At 37.5% G+C, this 23160-nt stretch overlaps 1 protein-coding gene across 4 annotated transcripts in view; it reads right to left on the reverse strand.

The window, feature by feature from the left end:
- Positions 1-2672: 2672 nt before the first annotated feature.
- focad (focadhesin) overlaps positions 2673-23160 on the reverse strand; it is an 81265-nt gene continuing 60777 nt past the window's right edge. For 3 of the 4 annotated variants that reach the window (XM_057340026.1, XM_057340005.1, XM_057340015.1), the window contains 23 exons: positions 22152-22244; positions 21529-21617; positions 18369-18410; positions 18134-18242; positions 17889-18005; positions 15726-15964; positions 14592-14681; positions 11256-11406; positions 10976-11095; positions 10686-10808; positions 10012-10089; positions 8446-8517; positions 8264-8366; positions 8074-8154; positions 7172-7300; positions 6263-6378; positions 5795-6055; positions 5519-5608; positions 4971-5148; positions 4663-4760; positions 4236-4487; positions 3713-3788; positions 2674-3551 (listed from right to left, as the gene is read on the reverse strand). In XM_057340026.1, the coding sequence (XP_057196009.1) occupies positions 3478-3551; positions 3713-3788; positions 4236-4487; positions 4663-4760; positions 4971-5148; positions 5519-5608; positions 5795-6055; positions 6263-6378; positions 7172-7300; positions 8074-8154; positions 8264-8366; positions 8446-8517; positions 10012-10089; positions 10686-10808; positions 10976-11095; positions 11256-11406; positions 14592-14681; positions 15726-15964; positions 17889-18005; positions 18134-18242; positions 18369-18410; positions 21529-21617; positions 22152-22244 (2781 nt within the window). In that variant the 3' untranslated portion in view covers positions 2674-3477. Of the gene's footprint in view, positions 3552-3712; positions 3789-4235; positions 4488-4662; positions 4761-4970; positions 5149-5518; positions 5609-5794; positions 6056-6262; positions 6379-7171; positions 7301-8073; positions 8155-8263; positions 8367-8445; positions 8518-10011; positions 10090-10685; positions 10809-10975; positions 11096-11255; positions 11407-14591; positions 14682-15725; positions 15965-17888; positions 18006-18133; positions 18243-18368; positions 18411-21528; positions 21618-22151; positions 22245-23160 lie in introns of all 4 variants that reach the window. The other variant, XM_057340023.1, reaches the window with a different exon arrangement.

Genomic DNA, 23160 nt, shown 5'->3' on the forward strand with positions numbered 1-23160 from the left:
CCATCCAGTGGGACTTAGAAGAGGCTGTCAAAAGAGCCCAAAAGCGTCAGCCCGATCCAGGTAATGGTCCTAGAGGGCGTCTCTTCGTTCCTGATCATTTACGTTCCAAGGTGCTGCAGTGGGCACACGCATCCCCCTCCTCAGGTCATCCGGGGGCCACTAGAACCTGCGAGCTGCTCCAGAGGAAGTTCTGGTGGCCCAGGATACAGGCGGATGTTCGGACCTTTGTCTCCGCCTGCTGGGTGTGCGCTCAGAACAAGGAGCCTAGGAGCCATCCTCAGGGCCTGCTGCACCCACTGCCCATTCCGAGACGTCCCTGGTCCCACATCTCTCTGGATTTCGTCACTGGTTTGCCGCAGTCTCAAGGTAACACTGTTATCCTAGTGGTGGTGGACAGATTTTCCAAGACGTGTCGTCTTATACCCCTACCTAAACTCCCCACAGCTATACAAACTGCCGAAATCATGATGAGACACGTCTTTAGAATCCACGGCTTTCCCCAGGATATGGTCTCGGATCGTGGGCCACAGTTTACCTCCCGATTCTGGAAGGCATTCGGTCAGCTCATAGGATCCTCTGTTAGTTTGTCATCCGGGTTTCACCCCCAATCGAACGGCCAGACCGAGAGAGTTAATCAGGACATTGAGAAGACACTGAGGTGTCTCGTGTCCAACAATCAGACCACCTGGACTCCTCGACTCATGTGGGCCGAGTTTGCACATAATACCCTATACCACTCATCCTTACACATGTCTCCTTTTGAGTGCCTGTTTGGTTTCCCCCCCTCTCTGTTTCCCGGACAGGAGCCAGAGGCAGAGGATCCAGCTGCCACCCAGTTCGTCCGCAGATGTCAGCACTCCTGGCAGAGAGCCCGGGCGGCCCTCATTAAAGCAACCCAACTACAACAGAGGCAGGCTAACAAGCGTCGGAGAGTTGGTCCGATACTCCGCGTAGGGCAAAGAGTATGGCTCTCCACCCGAGATCTTCCTCTACGAGTGGAATCCCGTAAGCTGGCTCCTCGGTACATTGGCCCCTTTAAGATTACCAGGAAGGTCAACCCAGTCTCCTATCGACTCCTACTACCCAGGTCTATGAAGATTCATCCCACCTTTCATGTTTCTCGATTAAGACCTGTTGTTTGTTCCACTGTGTCTCCTACCAGAAAGTCTCGGCCAGCACCCCGCATCATTGAGGGACAACCAGTTTTCACAGTTCATAGACTGCTGGATTGCCGACGGGTGCGTGGGAGAGTACAATATCTGGTCGACTGGGAAGGCTATGGACCGGAGGAACGAACCTGGATCCCTGCCCGGGATATCCTTGACCCGACCCTCATCTCTGATTTTCATCAGACCAGAAGACACCATCAGGGGAACGTCAGGAGTCGTTCCTAGGGAAGGGGCTTCTATAACGTGTCTGTTCCTTTGGGACTGTTTGTTCGTCCTGGCCTGCAGGGGTCGCTCTTCTCCTGCCAGGTGCCTTCAGATAGACCACATTATGGACTCTGGTTGCTCCAGGCCTGTAGAGGTCAACATTGCCTCCTTCTACATCTCATCATTACCGGATTGTCTACACCTGTGTTTGACACTTTATAAGTGTGTTTGTTCCCTGCCTTTTTTGTTCAGTCTTGATCCGTTTACCCCTCGTTTCCTGTTGTGAGCAGTATGGTGTTAAGTGTTATACTTATGTTGAGTTTTTTAGACCCCCGAGTCTACCTTTTTGTTACTCTGTTTTTTGGAAGCACGGCTTACCAAGTTTGTTTTGAACTTTAAGTTTTTTTGTCTACTTATTAAAGTTTTTTTCCATTTCTGATGACTTACGCCTCTGGACTATCTATCTCAAGGGTTTAAAGCCCTTGGAACTAGCTCAGTGAGCTACACCTCAACTCTTGCATGCCAGGGACCCGGGTTTGATCCCCTCTCCAGGCAACCCATCACAAGTGGTCTAGCTTTTGTTGAAACCAGTAACTTTGTATTGGCACCTATTGTATTATTGCTCCTGTATGACATATCGCTTATTGCTCCCTAAACTCTTTGTAAGTCGCTTTGGATAAAAGCGTCTGCTAAATGACTAAATGTAATGGTAAACTATCCCTTGAAGAGAGGCTAATCCAATACAGTGCAATGACTACTGTATGTTCAATGTTTAATTACACATTTATGTTTGTCATTGTGTTCTCAGATTGTCAGTTACTGCATTTATGACCATTTATTTGCATATGAAGTGTTTGGTTCCAAAATTAGTTTTTTTTATTCTATTTTTTATTGTGCATTCCAATTAATATCAATCAAACTGCAGTAAAAAAATACAGCTAACTAACACGATAAAACACAATAAAAACATGATAACATAAATGAGTTATCTCATTTTGGAACCAAACTCTTCACATTATCTTTTACATTTTGGCTGAGTGAAATCTCAAAATTCATCGCCAAGATATTAAAGGTTACAGATTTGACATTCAGACTTTACATTTCAACATAAATGTTAATTTTGCTAATACGATGTTTGATTCCAATCCTATAAACACCTTAATATATGGAGATATTTGCTTAAAATATAAAAATTAAAAAGCTAAATTAAAATCCTCAAATAAAATGTTCAAATGAAAAATGAATTGCTCAAATGAAGTCAAAGGTTATCTCAAATGAAAAGGCAAGTACAAATAGTTTTTCTCAGTTGCTTTGGTACAGTATGTTAAATCATCCTTAAAATTTGCAAATTAGTAAGTGCATCTCTTAAAACAATTTATACAAACAGCATCACACAATTTATTTTAGACATTGTGAAAAAAATGTTGTAGGCTGGATTGCCTGAAAAATCTTATTCTTTAATCTAAAATAAATATGTTAAATTATAGTTAAGTTTAAGTTAAGTATATGTTATTAGTTTTATATTTATGTCAATGAAAATCAGTGCCACCAGAATGACAAATCATTGTGTCATTGTTCATAAACAAGAACAACAAGAGTATCGTCACGTCAGTATTTCCTGATGCAAACTTTGCCAAACACTGAAATAAAACTGCTGCTACAACTGACAATAATACATTTTTTAAGGCTTATTATAGTAATGTTACACATACCCAGCAATTAAAATACATTTATTTGTACTTTTTTAAAATAGAAAAATCATAGCATGGAGACCTTTACTAAACATACTTGGTATACCACAGATATATTTATTATTCCATATACTTGCTTGGTCATGAAAATGGTCAATATATTTTACATTGTGCACAAAAGTGGGAAACAATCTGCTAAAAGGTTTTGTGAACACTTAAAGGATGCAAATAAAAATGAATACTTTGGATTTGAAACTTTCAAGTACAGTGAGTAAACATGCCAGTGTGCCAGACAGTCTAACAATACAATTGTTTAACTAATTAAACATTTGTTTTACTTTCTTCTTCAAATAGACGATTAAGCAAGATATTTTGTATGCACAAAATAGATATCAATGAATGGATCATGAAAATCACCAGCCGTAAGCCCTGGTCCACACAACCTTCTTCTTGAACTCAGGAGTGGTTCTCAGAGCCATCAATGAAGCTAATACAGAAGAAAACAAATCAGTCAAACCAGATGTTTTACTGTAGCCACATTTTTTGCATTTGCGTTTGCAAATTGTTTTACAATAATTTTTCTTTAAGCATTATGAGAAAAACAATACGCATAATACATTTTGACAATCAACAACTTAAATATCTCACCTTTGGCTATGCAGATGGCAGTCTTTGAGAAACCCTGCCCAGGATGTTCGGTGATACTGAAGAGCCAGTCAATGAACTGCAAGAAAGAAACATTTTGCCTGAATTATGCCGCATGTTAAACGTTCTTAACCCATCATAAAATCCTGCTGCTTGTTGAGACAAGTAATAGCACACCTAAGCAATCGCATCACAATTTCATAAAGTCTCTTACTGCAGGACAGACCAAGGCATTTCTTTGTCCTCATTCATGGTCATGTATATTTATGTGAATGAAACTTGTGATAAAATAAATGAGGAAACAATTTTCAGTAAATAGTGACTTGGTTTATTCCTCACACAAAGGTATGGTAGCTTTCATAAAGTCATAAGGGTTGTCAAAAACATAAGTAAAATTACATGCAGTAAAAATATATAGTTAAAGAATCTTACACAGAAATTCAGATTCAACAAACTTTAATTAGAACATAATCATATTTAAATAAATGCATGTCTTTAACTGTAAACACCATAAGACAATACATACTTTCTGTAACTGAGACTTCCACGGCTCTTTGGCAAGTAGTTCCTTAATACTGGATGGAATTCCAATTAAGCATGATGCCACTGACAGCTCAGTGGAGGCAGGGCTGACATAGAGATCGTCGACCAGTCCTAATGTCTGAGAGGACTGTCGCCAGGGAAACCACTGAGCTCTGATTCCAACAAGAAGTGGTGCACAATGGTCAGCCCAAGACACCACTGCTGCAGCAAACACATTCAGCAGAAAATCTGTCCCCTGCAAACAAAAAAAGGCAGTATTATTGTATGATGAGGAGAATTTTTGCTCCCTGCTTCTGCTGATGTGTTTTACAAATAAATCGATTTTGCTGTATGTCTTTAGAACTACAGTATGGCAAACAATAACACTTTCCGGATAGCACTGACTGCAGCTAACTCTTAAAAACACAAACCTCTATAACATTGACACATTTAACGGAGGGAGATCCATATGCAACATTTCTGATATGGCCCATTAGCTCTAATAGCCACTCCATTCTCTTAGAGACACCTGAAAAATAAACAAAACTTTAACTTCTGAAACAGCATAATTATTTAGATGGGGTACATTATTTTAAATGGATAGCACAGAAACTGAAATTACATTATTGAATTAAATTCTTCAGTTATTTAATTCTTGTCTTTTTACTTTATCATAAACTCTTAGCACCAAAATATGCACTAACTTCCACATTATTGTATTTTTACGATTATTAGCTACCTGTATTGGCACTCGAGGCAAAGCGTGACTGGTGGAGGCCCTGCAGGAGAAGCCAGCTGATTCGTTCTTTATTCCCCACTTGAAGAATGGTACTGATGACATCATTAAGGCCAAGGAGAGGGACTCTGCCTTTAGAAGTCAAGTAGGACAGGATGAAAGCTGTTTTTTCCAAATTAGCCTGTAGAGGGGGTCCAAGGACAGGAGAGAAACGAAAGGGGTGGTTTTGGGTTGTGAATTTGGTTATTTGTTGCCTTTAGCCTCTGTCAAAAAACTGGGTTGGCTGTTGCATTAAATACAAAATTTCAATACAGAAGAGGCTGTAAATATTAATGATTTATTATGGCAAAAAGGAGAATGAAAGTTTGTTTATTCACAAAAAAAATGATTCATAAGGGTCCATGGTTGTAATTTAGGCACACTAAACATTTAGTGCATAATGATTACATATACGGTACAATCAAATATATACGTATTTTAATCTGATTTATAAATGTACAGATATCATGATTTAACACGAGTAAAGTATAATGTCACTAAAATGGATATACCTCAGTTACTTTGACTAGGCGGTCTATCTCTGTGTCACTTAGTTCAAATAGACACAAACATATTTCTTCATACAGGTCCCCCTCCCCAGCCTGCACACACAACACACAAAAACGACTCACTCAAAATATTTTTTTGTTGTATTATGACAACAATATTATGGTACAATATGTAAATATGGTACAACAATAAATTTTGCTAAATGGTCCCAGTTTAGGTAACATATTTGCTGCTTACACAATATAACCGATATTAGGATATACTGTATAAGGATATACCTGTATGTTATCAGGTAAGAGGTTGTAGATCTTTTCGGTAGTGGAGTACAGGCTGCTCCAGCAGCTCTGAGAAGAGTTGGGAACAGCCAAAGCTTTGGACAGGCCACGCAGGATGGAGGGGCAGAGGGGCATTCGCTGGGGACGTATGTCTGCCTCAAACTGCTGGACTGCCAGGCAGTCCAAATACACTTGCAGTTTTTCTTCAGCTACATGTTTCATCCAGTAGCACAAACACTCGTAGAGATAAGCTCTTGTGCGGAGCTATGATACAGAGAGTGTATACAATATTACTAATTTTGTTTCCTAATAAATGGTATCATTAGTAACTAATTTAAGGTTTACAAAAAAAGTAGCATTTAAATGAATGGCTTATGTCTTCAGAGGGCTAACTCTGAGTGTCTACATTACTATTCAAAATTATTCATTTTCATGTTTTAACATATTTAACATGGAAAAAGAATACCATACACTCAGACTATGAACAAGGGGTGGCACAATCCAAATGCTGAGGAAAAGTGAAGCACTTTGGGAAGTCTGGGCCTGAATGCTGGATAACTCCAAACAGTGATGTTGGACCTCTTCACCTGCAGAAGGCACATTTGACCACTTTATACAGTTTTAAATGTGAGAAAATGAACACTTACAACTTTCATTGTACTAATACCCTCTTCACTTGTTGAGTACAGCAGGAAACCAAGAAGCTATGTCTTACAGTGGCTTAATCATGCTCAGGCACTGAAACTAGGGCTGCAAAATGATGACAATATTAGATTTAACACTAAAGTACTACATGTTTTGAAATGTTTTGCAACTGTCTGGAAAGCAGCTGAATTCAATAATTATTTATTTAAGCATGTAAAACAAATCGAACTGTTTTCATTAAATATTTTATTACTGTTGTATTGTCTCACAAGTCAAATGCACATTGACTTAAATAAATAAATAAATCTTCATTATTCATTCAAAAGCATCAATTAAATTTTTACATCCACTTAAATTGAAATTCATGTGGCACATCATTTGGCACAAATATCATTTTCATCACAAACAAGTTTAATCATATAAAGACCATAATGTTTTGGGTATGATTGATGATCATCGGACACAAAAGCGTGACCGGCTGAGGTGGTTGGAAAAAATGTGGATACATTTAAGCTAATGAAACTACAGCAGTAAAATATGCATTATGAAGAGGCTTCCTTACTTAATAACTTGAATACAGCTTGCATTTAAACATATGATGAAGCAATGAACACAGATGACCATCACACCCAGCTTAAAGTGGCTTTTATAAAAGGATGACAAGATCAATATTATAAAAGACAAAACTATTTTATAACATTTAAAAAATCATTAAAATAATAATCATTAACTCACCAAAATTGAGTCTCATTAGCGGGGAGAGAACTGCATTCCAGTTGATGGGAGGATACTGGAAATTTGCACCAACTGTGGCTAATGCTGCCATGACTGTCTTTACGAAATGTGGAGGAGTAAACTCTGGCCCTACACAGAATCTGAACATTAGAATGATCTTAAAACATTCTCAACACATTTAAAATACATTTGATAGTGCTGCAGACTATGAATTATAGTTGTGAATTGTGACTGTGAATTATTAAGTATAGAATAGTATACAGTATACTGTAGTGTAATATATGACTAAATAAAAAAATGACATTAGATGGTGATACGCAGAACATTCAAGAGATCTGTCAGAGTAATGCATTTAAACTATAACAGGCACCCATACACTGTAATTTAGCTGTAGTCAACTAAACTTCATTTAATGTCCAATCTATTTGATTGATAAAATTATAAAAGTTATCTCGACTTCAGTAAATAAAAAGATCAGAAAAACTAACTAACTAAATAAAACAATCATAGGGTCATTTTTTGCATTTGTATTTAATATTTAAAAGTAAAGCTGTAAAACAATGTAAACCTGTACGCTGGGATAGGCTCTATTTTTTTTCTTTTAACTCGTTTCTTTGTATTTTGGCCAAAAACAAGTTAAAATATAATAAACATAATAAACATTTTGACTTATATTTTGACAAACTTATTGAATTATATTTAAATTGTATCAGTAACCCCTGGTACCCCTAAAAATAAAAGAACATCACAGACAAAAATGTCCTCTCATTAAAAACCTATATAACATTATTTCGATAGACCTGACTTAAAAGTACTAATTAAAATGTAATTAATATTTACAGGAATGCTGGAAGGTAAAGAACCCCACGAGGTAATAACAAAATTAAATAATATATTGTTACCTTTCCTCCCTGCTTCAGTGATAAAGTCGACACATGCCCGGATGACACTTTTTTCTGTAAGATATCCAAAGTCCTGAGGAACTGTAAAAAGCATGAAAAATAATGTTTTAATAAATTATCTTTTATGTCATTAAAATATATCACTAATAATAATATCATTAATAAAGATTGAATTATACTGTAGTTTCACCTGCGGTTCGACTGTGGCTACTGCACATGTGGGCCAGATGCAGGTGTCCGAGCAGACAGGCCCCATTTGACTGCAGACCAATCGTTCCAGAGAAGGTGATGATCTAGTACAAAAGATAACTTTACATTAATCAAAGTTTTGTTTTATTATTGGTTATTACATGTTTACATTGCCTCACTTACCTGTGTAATAGCTCGGATAACCTCATTCAGTCTGCTCTGCTGTTGTGAAGACTGCTCTGATTCGCACTTCAGCTAATAAGGGTAAGAACAAACTTTCTGAAGCTCAAAAACATTTGCATTTATACAACTTACAGACACTTATCCAAAGGGTGAGTAAATAATGACAAAACAACACATTTGTTTTGTGTTAACTATATGCCCTTTTTAACATATTGTTTTAAATCTACAGTACAAATTCAAGTTACAAACCAATTACTTCATTAAATACCAAAACGAATTGAGTAGTGACCTCAATTGACCTCATGTTTATTTAAACTGCCCCTGGATATTTACTTTTTTAACTGTCATATTAAAGCCTACATTTTCAATCTCCTGCAGTTAACCTTTATTTAAATTACACAGAGTGGAAGATATCTATTCTAGTGTACAAGCAGCTCTGGGTTGATGAGATTTAATCAAGTTTTGTTTTTTAAGCAAGAAAGGCACAAGCTAAATGAACTACATTCAAGATTTTATCCCAGGCGTAACCACAAGAATAAATCTAATGATGTAGGTTTTTAAATACTCTAAAATGTGTTTATAGTGTTTATTCAGTGACTTTAAGTTGCTTAAAGACGCATTTACACAGATCTTTTCATCGAAGGGGAGGCAGAGTAATCCGAGACATTCACAAGGCTCCAATTCGAGAGAAAATCCTTCCAGACTGCTGTTAAGTCCCACCGTTACTATGGCGACACTTCCTGGCCACCTTCCAAATACGGTGGCATTTGCATTTAAAAAGGCGAGACAGCATTCGGCTGTATATGTGTGTGAGTTTAAGTGTCTGGAAAGTGGGTGGGCATGGGAGAGTGTAATCTGCCACACAAAAAAAGCCTGGCACAGGTGTGGGGTGAAAAAAGGACAGTGTCCATATGAAACTGGCATTTAACTGATGTACATTAAGGCACTTCAACATTATGTTATATTTGTGGGATAGTTAATGAGAAAGCAGTCTTACGTTTCTTATAAAAATAAGATCATCAGGTACGTACTGCAAAGATTTATTGCTGTACTAATGTGCAATATTTACAGACATGTACATAGGATGCAAAGGTATTTTTCAGAAAATTTTGAGTAATCTTATTTCCATTACTAATCACATTATTAGCATAAAAGGTAAATAAAAAGGTAAATGTAAAAATTAACACACTTGGCATTCAGCATGAATCGTCTTGGAAGTTTAAGCAAATATACTGGCATAACTTGAGAATGTTCCAAAGAGAAGCAAGGAAATCAGAACAACTTAATAAGGTCTCATTTGTTAATATTTCTTAGAGCTTTAGCTAACATTCGCTCTCTGTTGTTCGTTCATGACAGTTCACTGTGCATTAGCAAAATGTTAACAGATACAACTTTCGATTTTACACATTTTATAGCAAATGTTAAAATTAACATGAACTAAGGATTCATAAATACTGCAGACGTATTGTTGATTGTTGGGTTCATGTAAACTAAGTGTTTTGGAAACAAATATGTTATTTGAATTTCAGCTACATTTTTAAACCCCTGTTTCACATGTTGAATTACCGGAATTAGAGCCGTCTCAGATCCAACCAAAGCAACTAGTCCATTGAGGGCAGACAGCCTCTGCATTGTGGGACATCCCTGAGAGAGATAAAAAATGAGATTACTGTATAGTTTCTTTCTCAAGGTGGGCTGTGTGGATGTCTGGACATTATAGAGCAAAACGTTGGGAATAAATATCAAATATCAGGCAACAACAAACCCTGATAAACAGTCGTTCACTTAATATAACCCACTGCCAGGGAAATAAACCATGTAATTTCCTTGACCCTTTTCTTTCACGGGCTTATAACAAAAGTGTCATGATTGTGGATAGAGTGCAATATATTGTATAACAAGAAATAATAAACTATAAAAAATGCTGGATTATTTTGAACTGAGCGCTGGGTCAAAAAGGGACAAACCCAACAGTTGAGTTATATTGTTTCAACCAAAAATGCTTAGTTTATATTTGACCCAACAATAGGTTAAAACAACAATTTTCTGGGTTAATTTAACTCAACGTTTGGGTTCATCTCTTTTTGACCAAGCGCTGGGCTTAAAATAATCAAACATTTTTTAAAGTGTGCATTTAATAACAATAATGACCATGTTTAGATCAATACAATTTCATTGTAGAGGTATAAGACATTTTACTGTTGTGGGAAAAGTGTGTTATTCTTTGAAGTACACATTACTTCTGCCAGTAGTATCTTGGTCCAGGCCGCCAACAGACGAGGTTGGATGTCAACAGCTTTACCATGACCACAAGAAGAGAGACCATTAACCGTCAGCCCCAATGCCAAGGCAAAGCCTGGTGTCTAAACAGCACACAAAATATACAGTGTATTAGTATGAATTCCTTTTCCATCCCAAAGCCAAACTAAGTGCAAGAACCGCTTAATCAAAGTAGACCATTCTAAATATAATGTTCAGCCTTTATGCATTATTCTTCTGGTAGTTTATATGAGAACATCTCAGCTCTCACCTGTTGACTTTCCTCTGTTAGAGAGCGAAGTATGTTCATGGTTTCCTCTGCCTTACTGGCCTCAATAATTCCTGAGCTAAATGCTGATACTCCAACACACGCCACAGAAAAGGCCCAAACCTGACCAAACACACAAGTAATGCTTGGATGAATAAAAGTGAATGCCACCAAAAATATTCTCTCCATGGTTCTATTAATATAAACAACAAAACTAAATGCAGATGCATGGCCGAAAATTCGCTTGCCATTGGCAGGTGAGGCAAAAAGTTATGGGACTGACCTCTTGTTGCACGCGGCTCATACTGCTGCTGTCGTGAAAGGTCTGCAGAAGTCTGTCCAATGTGAGAGACACACAGCATCGCTCATGTTCAGATTGACTGCTGCTGCTGAGTGAACTCAGGACCAACCCAACACCTAACACGCAACCAGCGCTATGACACAGAGAAAGATACAACTTTTTTGTACAACATACAATTTTATCAGTTACACATCGGATGCAACATATTGATTTAAAGCTGGAGATGATGAACATTAGGGCTTCAACTAATGATTATTTTGATAATCGATTAGTTGGCCGATTATTTTTTCGATTAATCGGTTAAAATGTAATTACATCTTTTGCTTATAATAAGTAAATCAGATATGGGAAAAGTATACACAACTGAACTCATTAGCCTTCTCCCAAAATGTTGTGAATGTCTCCATAATTAACACAGCTGGTGAGTTGATTCATGTGTCATATTAGAAGCAACTGACAATAGTCTCTCCCAAATGTGGGAGCGAGGGGAGGGTCGGCCAAGGAAATCATTTTTTTGTGCCATGAAAAGTGAGATATTTGTCATTCAAATGTAGTGAAGTACAGTAAAAAGTAAAAGCAATACTTAAGTATAAATACTCAAAAAGTGTCCTTAAGTACAGTACTCAAGTAAATGTACTTCGTTACCCACCTCTGAACTAAATAAACCCCCAAATCAGGGTATTTAGCCTATTATGTACTTTGCAAAGTGCAAACGCCACAAATTGGGTTTCACTAATATAATCTTTAATTTTGTCATTTAAAACACCTCTCCCCTTTAAACTTTAAAACTGCGCAGGTTGAAGAGATGCATGCAGAACACGTCGGACTTTAAAACTGCGCACCTCGCGCTGCACGGAGACGCACGCACCGAGAGACACGTCTGACTTTAAAACTGCGTACCTCGCGCTGCACAGAGAGACACGTGTGACTTTCAAACTGCGCAACTTGTGCCGCACGGAGACACATCCATGGAGAGACACGTCTTGACTTTAAAACTGCGTACCTCGCGCTGCACGGAGAGACACGTGTGACTTTAAAACGGCGCATCTCACGCTGCACGAAGAGACGCATCCATGGAGAACCACGTCTGACATTTAAAACGGCGCAGCTCATGCTGCACGGAGAGACACATCTAAAACGGTAACTTTAAAATGGAAGAAGATGCGCTTGATTTGTAACTGCGCAGCTCGCAAGTGACGTCACAGACCAACTAATCGATAATGAAATTCGTTGACAACAAATTTCATTATCGATTATTATCGATTTTATCGATTAGTTGTTGCAGCCCTAATGAACATCACCAACGTAAAGGGATAGTTCCCCCAAAAATGAAAATTCTGTCATCATTTACTCACCCTCAAGTTGTTCCAAACTTGTATACATTTCTTTGCTCTGATGACCACAGAGAAGGATATTGGGAAGAATGTTTGTAACCAAACAGATCTCACCCCCCATTGACTGCCATAGTAGGGAAAATAAATACTTTGGGAGTCAATGGGGGGTGAGATCTGTTTAACATCTCTCTTTGTGTTTAGCAGAACAAAGAAATTCATACAGATTTGGAACAATCTGAGGGGGAGTAAATTATAAAAAAAAAATTGGGGGGGTGAACAATCCCTTTAATATAGAGTACGTTCAGAGGTGGGTAGTAACGCGCTACATTTACTTCGTTGCATTTACTTGAGTAACATTTTGGAAAATATGTACTTTTTAAGTAAAATTAAAAGTGTGTACTTTTACTCTTACTTGAGTAAATTTCTAATAGAAAATCTGTACTTTTACTTCGTTACATAACTTACATTGCGTGACGTTCCTTCGTTCCTTCATTTTAAAATATGCTTTTTAAAATTCGTTGTTTATTTCAAGGTTGTCGTCTCTTTTTACGGGCATTCCCGAGTGATCGATTCTTTTGAAAGCATTAATTGAACAATGTGCAAAACCATTTGAATAGGCTAATGAATCAGTTCAAATGATTTGTTCAGTTCGCAGCACGATCTGAATCATCTGAAGCAGGATTACTCACTCCTCGTATAGCGCGAAACTTAAGAACACGCAGAACACAAAGAGCGTTGGATGAAGTGGATATGAATCTATATCTATACAATCAAAACTGCAAATGTGTCATATTGTTTGCCAGCAATGATAAATGCCCGCCATATGCGTGCACCCGCGCGACCTGTTCGTCAGACACCGCAACATGCGCGTTACCTGTCAGACACAGAGACGTGGGCTTGCAGAAATATACATTTGAAGAACAGAAGGAAGAAAACTTGTTGATGGGCGTGTGGTTCACTGTTTACTGTTTGTTTACAGGTAAGAGCGTTTCACAACACACACGTGACACAACACGAGAAAACATGAGCTTTGTTCAAAAATGTGCATTTCATTTAAGAGAGCACTGCAGATGTTCTAGATCATCTTAGGAAATGCTCTGAGTTTAGTTCATGCTTTAGTTTGACATGGTCTATTATTCTAAATAAATTGTGTAAACTACATTGACATCAGGACTAGATTAAATTTACAGAAATGCTTGTCTCTTCTGTGTTTGTCTATTCTTTAGTCTCTCTAGTATATTGCAAAGATATCTGCTTATGATAATTAAAAATATTGATTAAAATGTAATATTAAAATATTGGCGTTAATATTAATTTTATGTAGTAGGCCTATATAATCAGATACAAAGTAACTAAGTAACTAGCTACTTGAGTAGTTTTTTCATTGCATACTTTTTTACTTTTACTTAAGTAATTTTTAAAATAGTGACTTTTACTTTTACTTGAGTAACAATTTCTCTAGTTACTTGTACTTTTACTTGAGTAAAGATTTTGGCTACTCTACCCACCTCTGAGTACGTTTTAAATACAAATGACACTGACATTTCTACTTTTTTTCGGATTTCATAGTACAACATCTTGGATTATTACAAAGAGATCCTGGCTGATGAATAAATGCTGAATATTTTTTTGCAGAAAGACAGTGTTGTACAGTAGTTTTGTTTTGTTCATGTCACAGTGAAAGCATGGCACACACACTTTAAGAAGTGGTTTAATCACACTAAACATCGAATAATCCAAAGAAATATTGTCTTTGCACAAACACACAATGACAATAATTAGAAAATTTGAAATATTTACAAATGGTTTTAAAATATGTCTTAATTGGGTCCATTTCAGATCACTTCCTTTAAAAAAAAAGTCGTTATGTATTAACAAAACCTTGGTCAGTTCATTTTGTGGCCATTTCAGACACTGCCCTGGTTATCACAAATCAGCAATTAGCTTGAGCAATTACATCAAGATAAAGACATGACAGACTAACTTGTATTCCAAATGTGTTTTGAAGCAGCAAGCTTCCAACAGTTGAAAATGCTCCATCAACAGCTCTGCTACTGACCGCCCAGATATATCACTGAAATAAAAGTGGATATAAATGAAAACATTAAAAGAAATCAGTAAGCAATAGACCGTTTCATAGGACGTGGGGGCCTGGACTGCAGTTAACTTCCGGTCTATGTTTGTTTATCAGTCTGGCTAGTGTATAAAAACTTTACTATTTATCTTTTATTTAATTTATGTAAATATTCATTTAATTATTATTTTATTGTTTAATAATTGTATTAAATAAATGGTTTGTTGAATTTTGTTGTATACAATTTTTTGAATGTGTCCTGTAGTTTTGTCGCATTTAAAGAAACCTTATGGGACACTGACATCTCGTGGTTGAGCTATGTGTCGCAGTCTAAACACAAAATATTGGAGAGACAATTTAGCCAAGTAACGGTTCTTCTCGGTTTCTTTTGCTTGTTATCAGAAATAATCTACAGGCACTCTATTATTTGCTAATGTGTACCGGAAGTTAAGGGCAGTCCACAAACACGCTCTTGCGCAGTTTATGTTGTTGCTCTGAAACTGTCTATAAGCATTCGGTGATGTTGATACAGTAGAAACTACAATGAATAAAAAATGTGTAAAAATAGTAGTGTTCTCTCAAAAAGTTAAGTTTTATCTCTGTTATTCCAGTGAAGAGTCCTCTTTTTGAAATTCTTGGATTCTGTTCAACCCATATGTCAGAATTTACTATTTAGTACTTTTTAGTACTTCAGTACTGAATGCCACTCCAATGTTTTTCTTAACTCTGAAGCTTGTAAATGCCTACAATTAACAGTTAACATTCACTTCAAAGCACATAAATTGCATCAATGAGGCAAAGATTAAACATGTTTAGCAAATATTGGCAGAAACAGGTGTGCAAAACACAGTAATTGATCCTCTCAGCTAATAATTCTGCACCTGCGTGTTGTTTTTTACACAGTCATCTGAGAAATAGTCATATAGTAGAGCTTGGTGATGTCAAACACAATAACCAACATCCAACTTTGATTTTTCTAGTCCTAGCGCAAGTTCTAGCTGCAACAATAAGTCAAACGATTATATTGTTATAAGAATAACTCACCTGACTCTTTCATTGTGCAGGCAAGCTAGAAACATGCCCAAAGCCAGCCCGCTGTGGAGCTGAACCGCCTGAGATTCATCTGCAGTGGGCGAGCCAGGGAGCCCCGCCGCCAGAGTGCTCAGTACAGCAGGCACACTCTCCCTGCGTGACGTCACCAGCACGGGCACCAGCAATGCCAGGCCCAAAGCGGCACATGAGCGGGCGATCACACTAGCAGTGTTCTCCCCCGAATATGAGCGCTATGAGTTAACAGTGTGCGGGAGAATAATTTGTATCACGTTAGTACTTAAACATACTTAAGATTAAAGGGATAGTTCACCCAAAAATAAAAATTCTGTCATTTTAAGGTGCAGTTTGTAAAAACTTGTCTTGCTATAAGTCCGAGACTGCTCGAAACAAGTTAGTGGCTTGCTAGATGCTAGACACTACTTCCGCATTTGTCCACGACACTGTTGTCATGCGGTTTCTATGTCAGTAATGTCAGGTCCCGGGTCTGATCAACAGTTTGTTTTGTCCTGTCTTTTACATGTTAGTGTTTGTCTAGCACAATGAGAAGAGTTTGACAGCTCTCCATGTGCTGGGTGTTTGTGTGTAGACCTCGCCTTCCTCGCTATCCTCTTCACGACACACCTGTTCTCACTCACGCTAATCTCCGCACACCGGTTTCCACTTCCGCTATCTAGCCTCTCTTCCTATTTAACCTCCTGCATTCTCTTGTTCCTTGTCAGTCCGTTCTTCTCACGGACTTCTCACGGACTCTCCCTTCGGGGTTGTTGCACGGAACTTCTCACGGACTCTCCCTTCGGGGGTTGTTGCACGGAACTTCTCACGGACTCTCCCTTCGGGGTAGCTGCACGGAACTTTGCTAAGACTCTCCCTCTGGGATTTTGCAGCGGCTTCCGGATTAAACTCGAGTCCTACACTCGTGAGCTATTCAAGGTCCCTTTAACCATCTCCCATATTATTCCTTGGCCGAGCGCTCGAGCCTGTCCTACTCCCATTGCTGGTATTACTCCTTGTGTGTTGCTCTGTGCATTTATTGAAATAAACCCTTTTTTGACCCTGCATCTGACTCTGGCCTTTACTGCCCATAACAAGTAAAGGCGGTTAACAAAGGGGGACGCGGATATGACGCCATTGACAGGCAACTGCACAGCCCTGTGTCACTGTTTAGAATGGTGATTTACAAGTAGTTGGAAACATTTGAGATATTGTTAGTACTCAGCTGAGCAAAATATATAACACTAGCTTAGTGGTTTTTGGATATTTTACTGCAAAATTGTTACAAACTGCACCTTTAAAGGTGGGGTGGTTGATTTGGAAAGGTGCTAATTTTAGCCTGCTAGCACTGAAATTATAATCCCACCCTCTATGCGATTTGCCGTCCAAAGCCATGCCTCCTCCAAACACATGAATGTATTTCGTAAATTCATGTAACAAATTACAAACTTAACCCATGAAATTATTCTCAAAGCATGTACATACCTGTCCAAAATAAAGAGAGCAACCATGGTGTCATCTTTCAGATCCTTTGCCTTTAATCACCCATGGGTTATTCTAAATCTGTATACATTTCTTTGTTCTGATAACCAAGAGAAAGATATTTGGAAGAATGCTTGTAACCAAACAGTTCTTAGACCCCATTGACTACCATAGCAGGGAAAATTACTTTTATAATAAAAAAATAACAATTTTTTTATGTTCTGTTAAACCCAAAAGAAGATTTTTTGAAGAATGCAGAACAGCAAACAGTTCTGTGGCACTTTTGCAGCCATTGTCATTTTTCTTACTATGGTAGTCAATGGGGTCCAAGAACTGTTTGGCTACAAGCATTCGTCCAAATATCTTTCTCTGTTCAACCAAACAAAGAAATTTATACAGATTTGGAACAAATAGAGTGAGTAATTCATGACAGAATTTAAATTTTTGGGTGAACTATCCCTTTAAACATGTAATAAAACAATATGGCATAGCAAATACAAGTTACAAAGAGCTGTAATGAGATTAACACACAAGTTACAATAAGAATGTTATAGTGTTTTACTTTAGGAAGTCTAATGGTTTACACTGCAACAATATATGAACAGTAAACTGTATGATACACAACAGCATAAACTGATACAGTATATACAGGATATATTGTTTAGGGGAGTTAGAACTCACATGAATGAACCAGGGGAAGACCTGTCCTTTAGGGTTACTGTTACTGCTAACAATGCTGAGCAGTGTGTCAATCACCATCGACAGCCAATGAGTTGTGGGAAGGATGTCTGGGCCCACCTAAGGAATGGAAAGTCATTACAAAAAAGTAAAGGTATTCAAAAAAAAATAAGGATCAGAAAACAAGACTTCACAATGGCTCTGTCACAAGATCAGAAACCTTAGATCAAGGAACACAGATTCCTCACCTCAGACCCACTCTCAGATTGTGTAGGTAGGTTGCTCTCATATCTGGTTAAGACGACAGCCAGGCCACTCAGTGCCAGGATAGAATTACCCTGAACAACAGGACTATCTCTGTCAAAATATAATGTTACTCTTTGTGAAGTAGTTTGTGCGTTCATTAATTCATTAAGACCTTTACCAAACTGTGATGAACACCAAACACAATGAAATAAAAGATATTAACAGTAAGTTGCTCACTTGGTGGCAGACTTGACCACATCAGTCAGCTGGTCTCTGACCCTGAGAAAAGTCAGAATAGAAAAGAGAGACACCATATGAGAGAGGTTTAAAATGATCTCCAGACTGACAAGGAGACCTTTCATCTCCTCAGGCAATGATTTAAGATCCCGGGAAAACTCATACAGTAACTACAAACAGTAATGTGAGATCTGTCTGAGACCAAAAAAAAAAAATCGTTGAGAAAAAAACCTGAAACAAAATTGTAACTTGAAAAATGTAACAAAACATGAAACCTTTGTACAAAAGGTCAGCGTTTTCCCAAAGCTGGGAAAATATGGATCACTTGATTTCACACAAAATTTGACTTTTGGGGAGTCCTACAATAGCCTGAGTGCATGCTGTCATTCTCAGAGTCTCGATTCTCAAACATTTTCCCCAAGGGTGTTTGGGGTCATAAACACTTCTGACAAAATCGGACATTTAAAAACAACATGCACATATGGGCATAATCCTGTAACCTTAGAACCCCAATGTTCTTTTACTAACCATCCCAGCATGCTTTGGGCCATGTGATTACACATGGACTGCCCCAAGAACCCAGGGGGAGAACAGCTGTATTACACAAAGACGGCGGAACAAACTAGAACCCATGATGCCACGTGGAACAGAGTTCTGGCTACCATCTGAACGTGCTTGCCCATCACTCACTGGCTGACAGGCTGTCAAAATGGCGTCTTGAGGATTGAGTTATGGTCTTCTAGGAGACGGCACGGTTATGTGATAGGTTGTATTATGAGGAGAGTCCACTCGAACAGTGCGAACTATAACAGTCTATACACAGTACAAGATTTATATTGAAAGATTATATGAATTGGTGTAATGATGATGTGCACCCATTTGTGTGTGACAATGAAAAGCTTTTGAAAGGGGGCTGACATTTCAAAGCAGCTGAAAAGGCCACAGCTATCACAATTCAACAGCTCTGAATGGTCTGACAAAAGCAAGATAAAGTATTAAGTAATACATTCACATTCCTCCCTATGGTGCAAGCTTTAATTGTCATGATAAGGTGAGGTGCAAGGACAGAGGACCCAGGTGCAGGCGGGTAAGGGGTTAACAAGACTTTAATAATAAAATAAACCAAAGACAAAACAAAAACCCTCGCGGGGGTAAAACAAGAACAAGGATATAACAGGACACAGGAACAAGGACTAACTACACCTAACAGGACTAAAGATAACATTTACCATTCAATACAAATAACTGGACTGGACTTGAACTCACCCACATGAAACAAATGACAATGAACCAGCACAGGACAGAAAACACAAGGGCATTATAAGGGATCAAAATCAAGAGGGGACAGGTGTGGGGCATGAAATCATAATGAGCACTAATGAGGAAACAAGAGGGCAGGAACTATGACCAGACCGGAGAGTATGGAAGGCCATCAGTGCCAAAATGCCCTTCTCCACATGAAACAAGATGTTCTGTCATGATTCTGCCACTAGATCAAGAAAAGCAAGACAAGATGGGGCAGAACCATGACATCAATTGCAGTTAATTTTTTAGAGGATCCGTTCGTTACTGCATCCACCATGATTGTTTCTGAAAGTGCTTAGTATTTTAGTCCTGTGTGATGTCTGTGACCGCTTGCTGCAAACCATTGTACAGTATAGTACTAAGCTTTTTGTTTATTTAAATAACTAAATATACAAAAATAAGCCAATTTGTGTAAAATGTATATACACTAATATAAAATATATTTGACACCACATTTAAAATAATATAAATGTCAGTGCAAAAACATCAAATTGAGTTCTTTACAATGTTAAACACTCATGCTTAACATGGTCAACTTGTCAAAAAACGAGTTGGGCTTATTACATAGTATTTCTGTGCTCAATACACTCCCCCAGCGATCATACAGGTTTCGGAAAGTTTTTTTAGAACATATAAAACTGTTTTGTAACAATTTTTCTTAGTCCCTTATTGGACAATTCTCCCGGAAAAGCACACGGCAGCAAGGAGAGCAGGAGAAGGAGCATGCACAGACGTCACTTTCACTTGTGTGCGGGAGAGAGAGAGAATACATTCGCGAAGTTCAGGTGTTTGTTTGTTCACTGCATTTGGGTGGTGAATGTTATATAAACGGTTGATATAACGCTGGATTTGGAGATCGTTTGAAACTGATATATAGAGCCGCCCCAGTGCTAGAAGATGCTGGACATGAACCGCATGCGGTGAGTGAAACTGATGTGTTTTGTTGGCAATGGGTGCGCACGTGCTTTAGTTCAGCCTACCCCTCCCCCCGCACACGCCGTATGCTTTCGGAAATACTCTTCGAAGATACGAAGTATGCAATACTACTCTCTATAGGCAATGTTGGGTGTAACTAGTTACTAAGTAATTAGTTACTGTAATTTAATTACTTTTCCCTTGAAAAAGTAAAGGGATTACTCTTATTTTTTCTGTAATTTAATTACAGTTACTTCTGATGTAATTAAACTAAATACTTTGTGTAATATGTGTGTGTGTGCAGAAGAGGAATTTACATCAAAATTCAAAGTCTAACTTTAAAATCCATGCTTTAATGTATAATTCTCACATTTGTAATTAATAATAATACTTTATGTAGTTTTATATTATTTATTTGAATGAATTAAAAGAGCCGTTTCATGTCTATCCTTGAATCACTGAACTAATCAAGGTTGATGTAGGATATAGAAAGTAATTAGTAATAAGTAATTAAATACTTTTTGAAGAGAGTAACTTGTACAGTAATCTAATTACATTATCGAATGTGTAATTAGTAACTAGTAATTAATTACTTTTCAGAGTAATTTACCCAACACTGTCTATAGGTACTCAAGATTAATATGAGATTGGCAGAAACCGCGTGTGTTAGGGCCACTTTAATAACATTTTTTATTTCATTAATACATTTTTCAAAAATATTGTATTTTTTATAATTTTCCTGTTTGCATATACTGTAATTTCTTTTTATTATATACTGTAAACAGTTTGCTATAGTCTCTACTGCTAAAACATGTTATGATGCTGCTTTGCAACAATGTAAACAGGTCTCCTAGCAGAGTCGCCACAGTTAGTATATTATTAACTACAAATATGATTTTCGTAGTTTGAGAAAAAGAAAGTCTGTATGTGTGAATATTACCAGAGCCAGGCCCAATGTTGTTTGTATTGTAGCTCCTCTGGATTCTCTTTACCCTGTGTCTGTAGCATTGCCAGCTCTGCCTTCCGACCCTAATAAATAATAACATATCTATTGATAATAAGTCTAGTTTTATTTTCATACAAAAGTTCACCTTATTTAAGTGTGCATTGGTAATATGTGTAAATCGTGATTCAGTGTGTGTATATAGTTTATCTTTTCATGTTATTGTGTGTTGAAATGCATCAAAACACTAAATGAAGAGTTTGGTTCCAAAATGAAATAACTCCATTTTTATTTTTCCATTACAATTTATATCAATCAAACTGCAGTTGGTTTGTTTTGATTTAAGCCAAAATAACTTTTGTTAAACTTAACTTAACTAACACAAAAAAAAACATGATAACATAATAAAAAACATGATTTTTGAAAAAATAAAAAAACTGAGTTATCTCATTTTGAACCAAACTCTTCAAATACTCTCATCACTGTTGTATGGTGGAGAACGGTCTTTGGAAAGTTAGTTTATTTTGTCATGCTGATGTAATTGACCATGTGCTGTCAGAACCTTACACTAGGGTTTATGGCACAACACACTGTATATTGTTGGAGGTATAAAAGTTCACCTGGATGAGTGCATGGTATGCACGGCTCATGAAGCCGCGCCAGGCTTGAGGCAGGAGCAGAGAGCGATGCCATTCAGATGGCTGGATGTTCACCTGAGAGAAAAAAGAACAAAAGAAAGATTTATAGAAAGCATACAGGAACAAATGTGGAGATGATGACTTTCTTTGTGACAAAAAATATTTTTCTCATTACTACAATGTGAAGAAAAATATACTGCACATTTTACATTGTATACCTGCATTTGTTGTGCTGCTTTAGTTTATTCTGGTTTTAATAAAAAAATATTTTGTTATGAATTATGAATAATGAGAGTAAAAAGGAAAACTAAGACCCTGTCCACACTAATGCGTTTTTTGTTTGAATACGCATCTTTTTCTCTATGTTTTGGCCTTTCGTCCACACTGAGACAGCGTTTTTGTCAACAAAAACTAAGCTTTTCAAAAACGCACTCGAAAGTGAATACATTTGAAAACACTGTTTTCGCATTGTAGTGTGGATGAGAAAAATGGAGGGGTTTAAAAACAACGATGTGTTTTTCGTCATGTGACGCAGTTGTTTCGGCTGCTCTCCTGTTTGATAGCATTAATGTCTGTTCATGCATACTTTAGATTGCATTTTAGGAGATGAAATATTTAATTACTCGCAGTTATTGTTTGGCAGTGGAGCGTGAGTTAAGTTTCACTTTCGCAGCTTTATAGTCTTGTGTTAACAGCAGCAACATCTCTAAGTTACCTCATTACATGACTATTTGAAAAAACTGTCTTTGCTCCACATTGCCGCGACATAATGCAGAAAGTGAATAAACATCTGACAGAAATGACACGCTGACGTGTCTTAGGTTTTACTTATGCGCAGTACATAGATGTAAGCGTTTTCAGACATTTCAGTGTGGATGGGCAGTGTTTGGGAAACGCTTGAAAATGCTAGAGTGGATGAAGAGCGTTTTGAAAACGAAAACTCACTAGTGTAGACCACTGATCTATATAAATGACTGGATTGCGCCTAGAA

The sequence above is a fragment of the Triplophysa rosa genome, linkage group LG1 (genome assembly GCF_024868665.1).
Source record: "Triplophysa rosa linkage group LG1, Trosa_1v2, whole genome shotgun sequence".
Lineage (NCBI taxonomy): Eukaryota > Metazoa > Chordata > Actinopteri > Cypriniformes > Nemacheilidae > Triplophysa > Triplophysa rosa.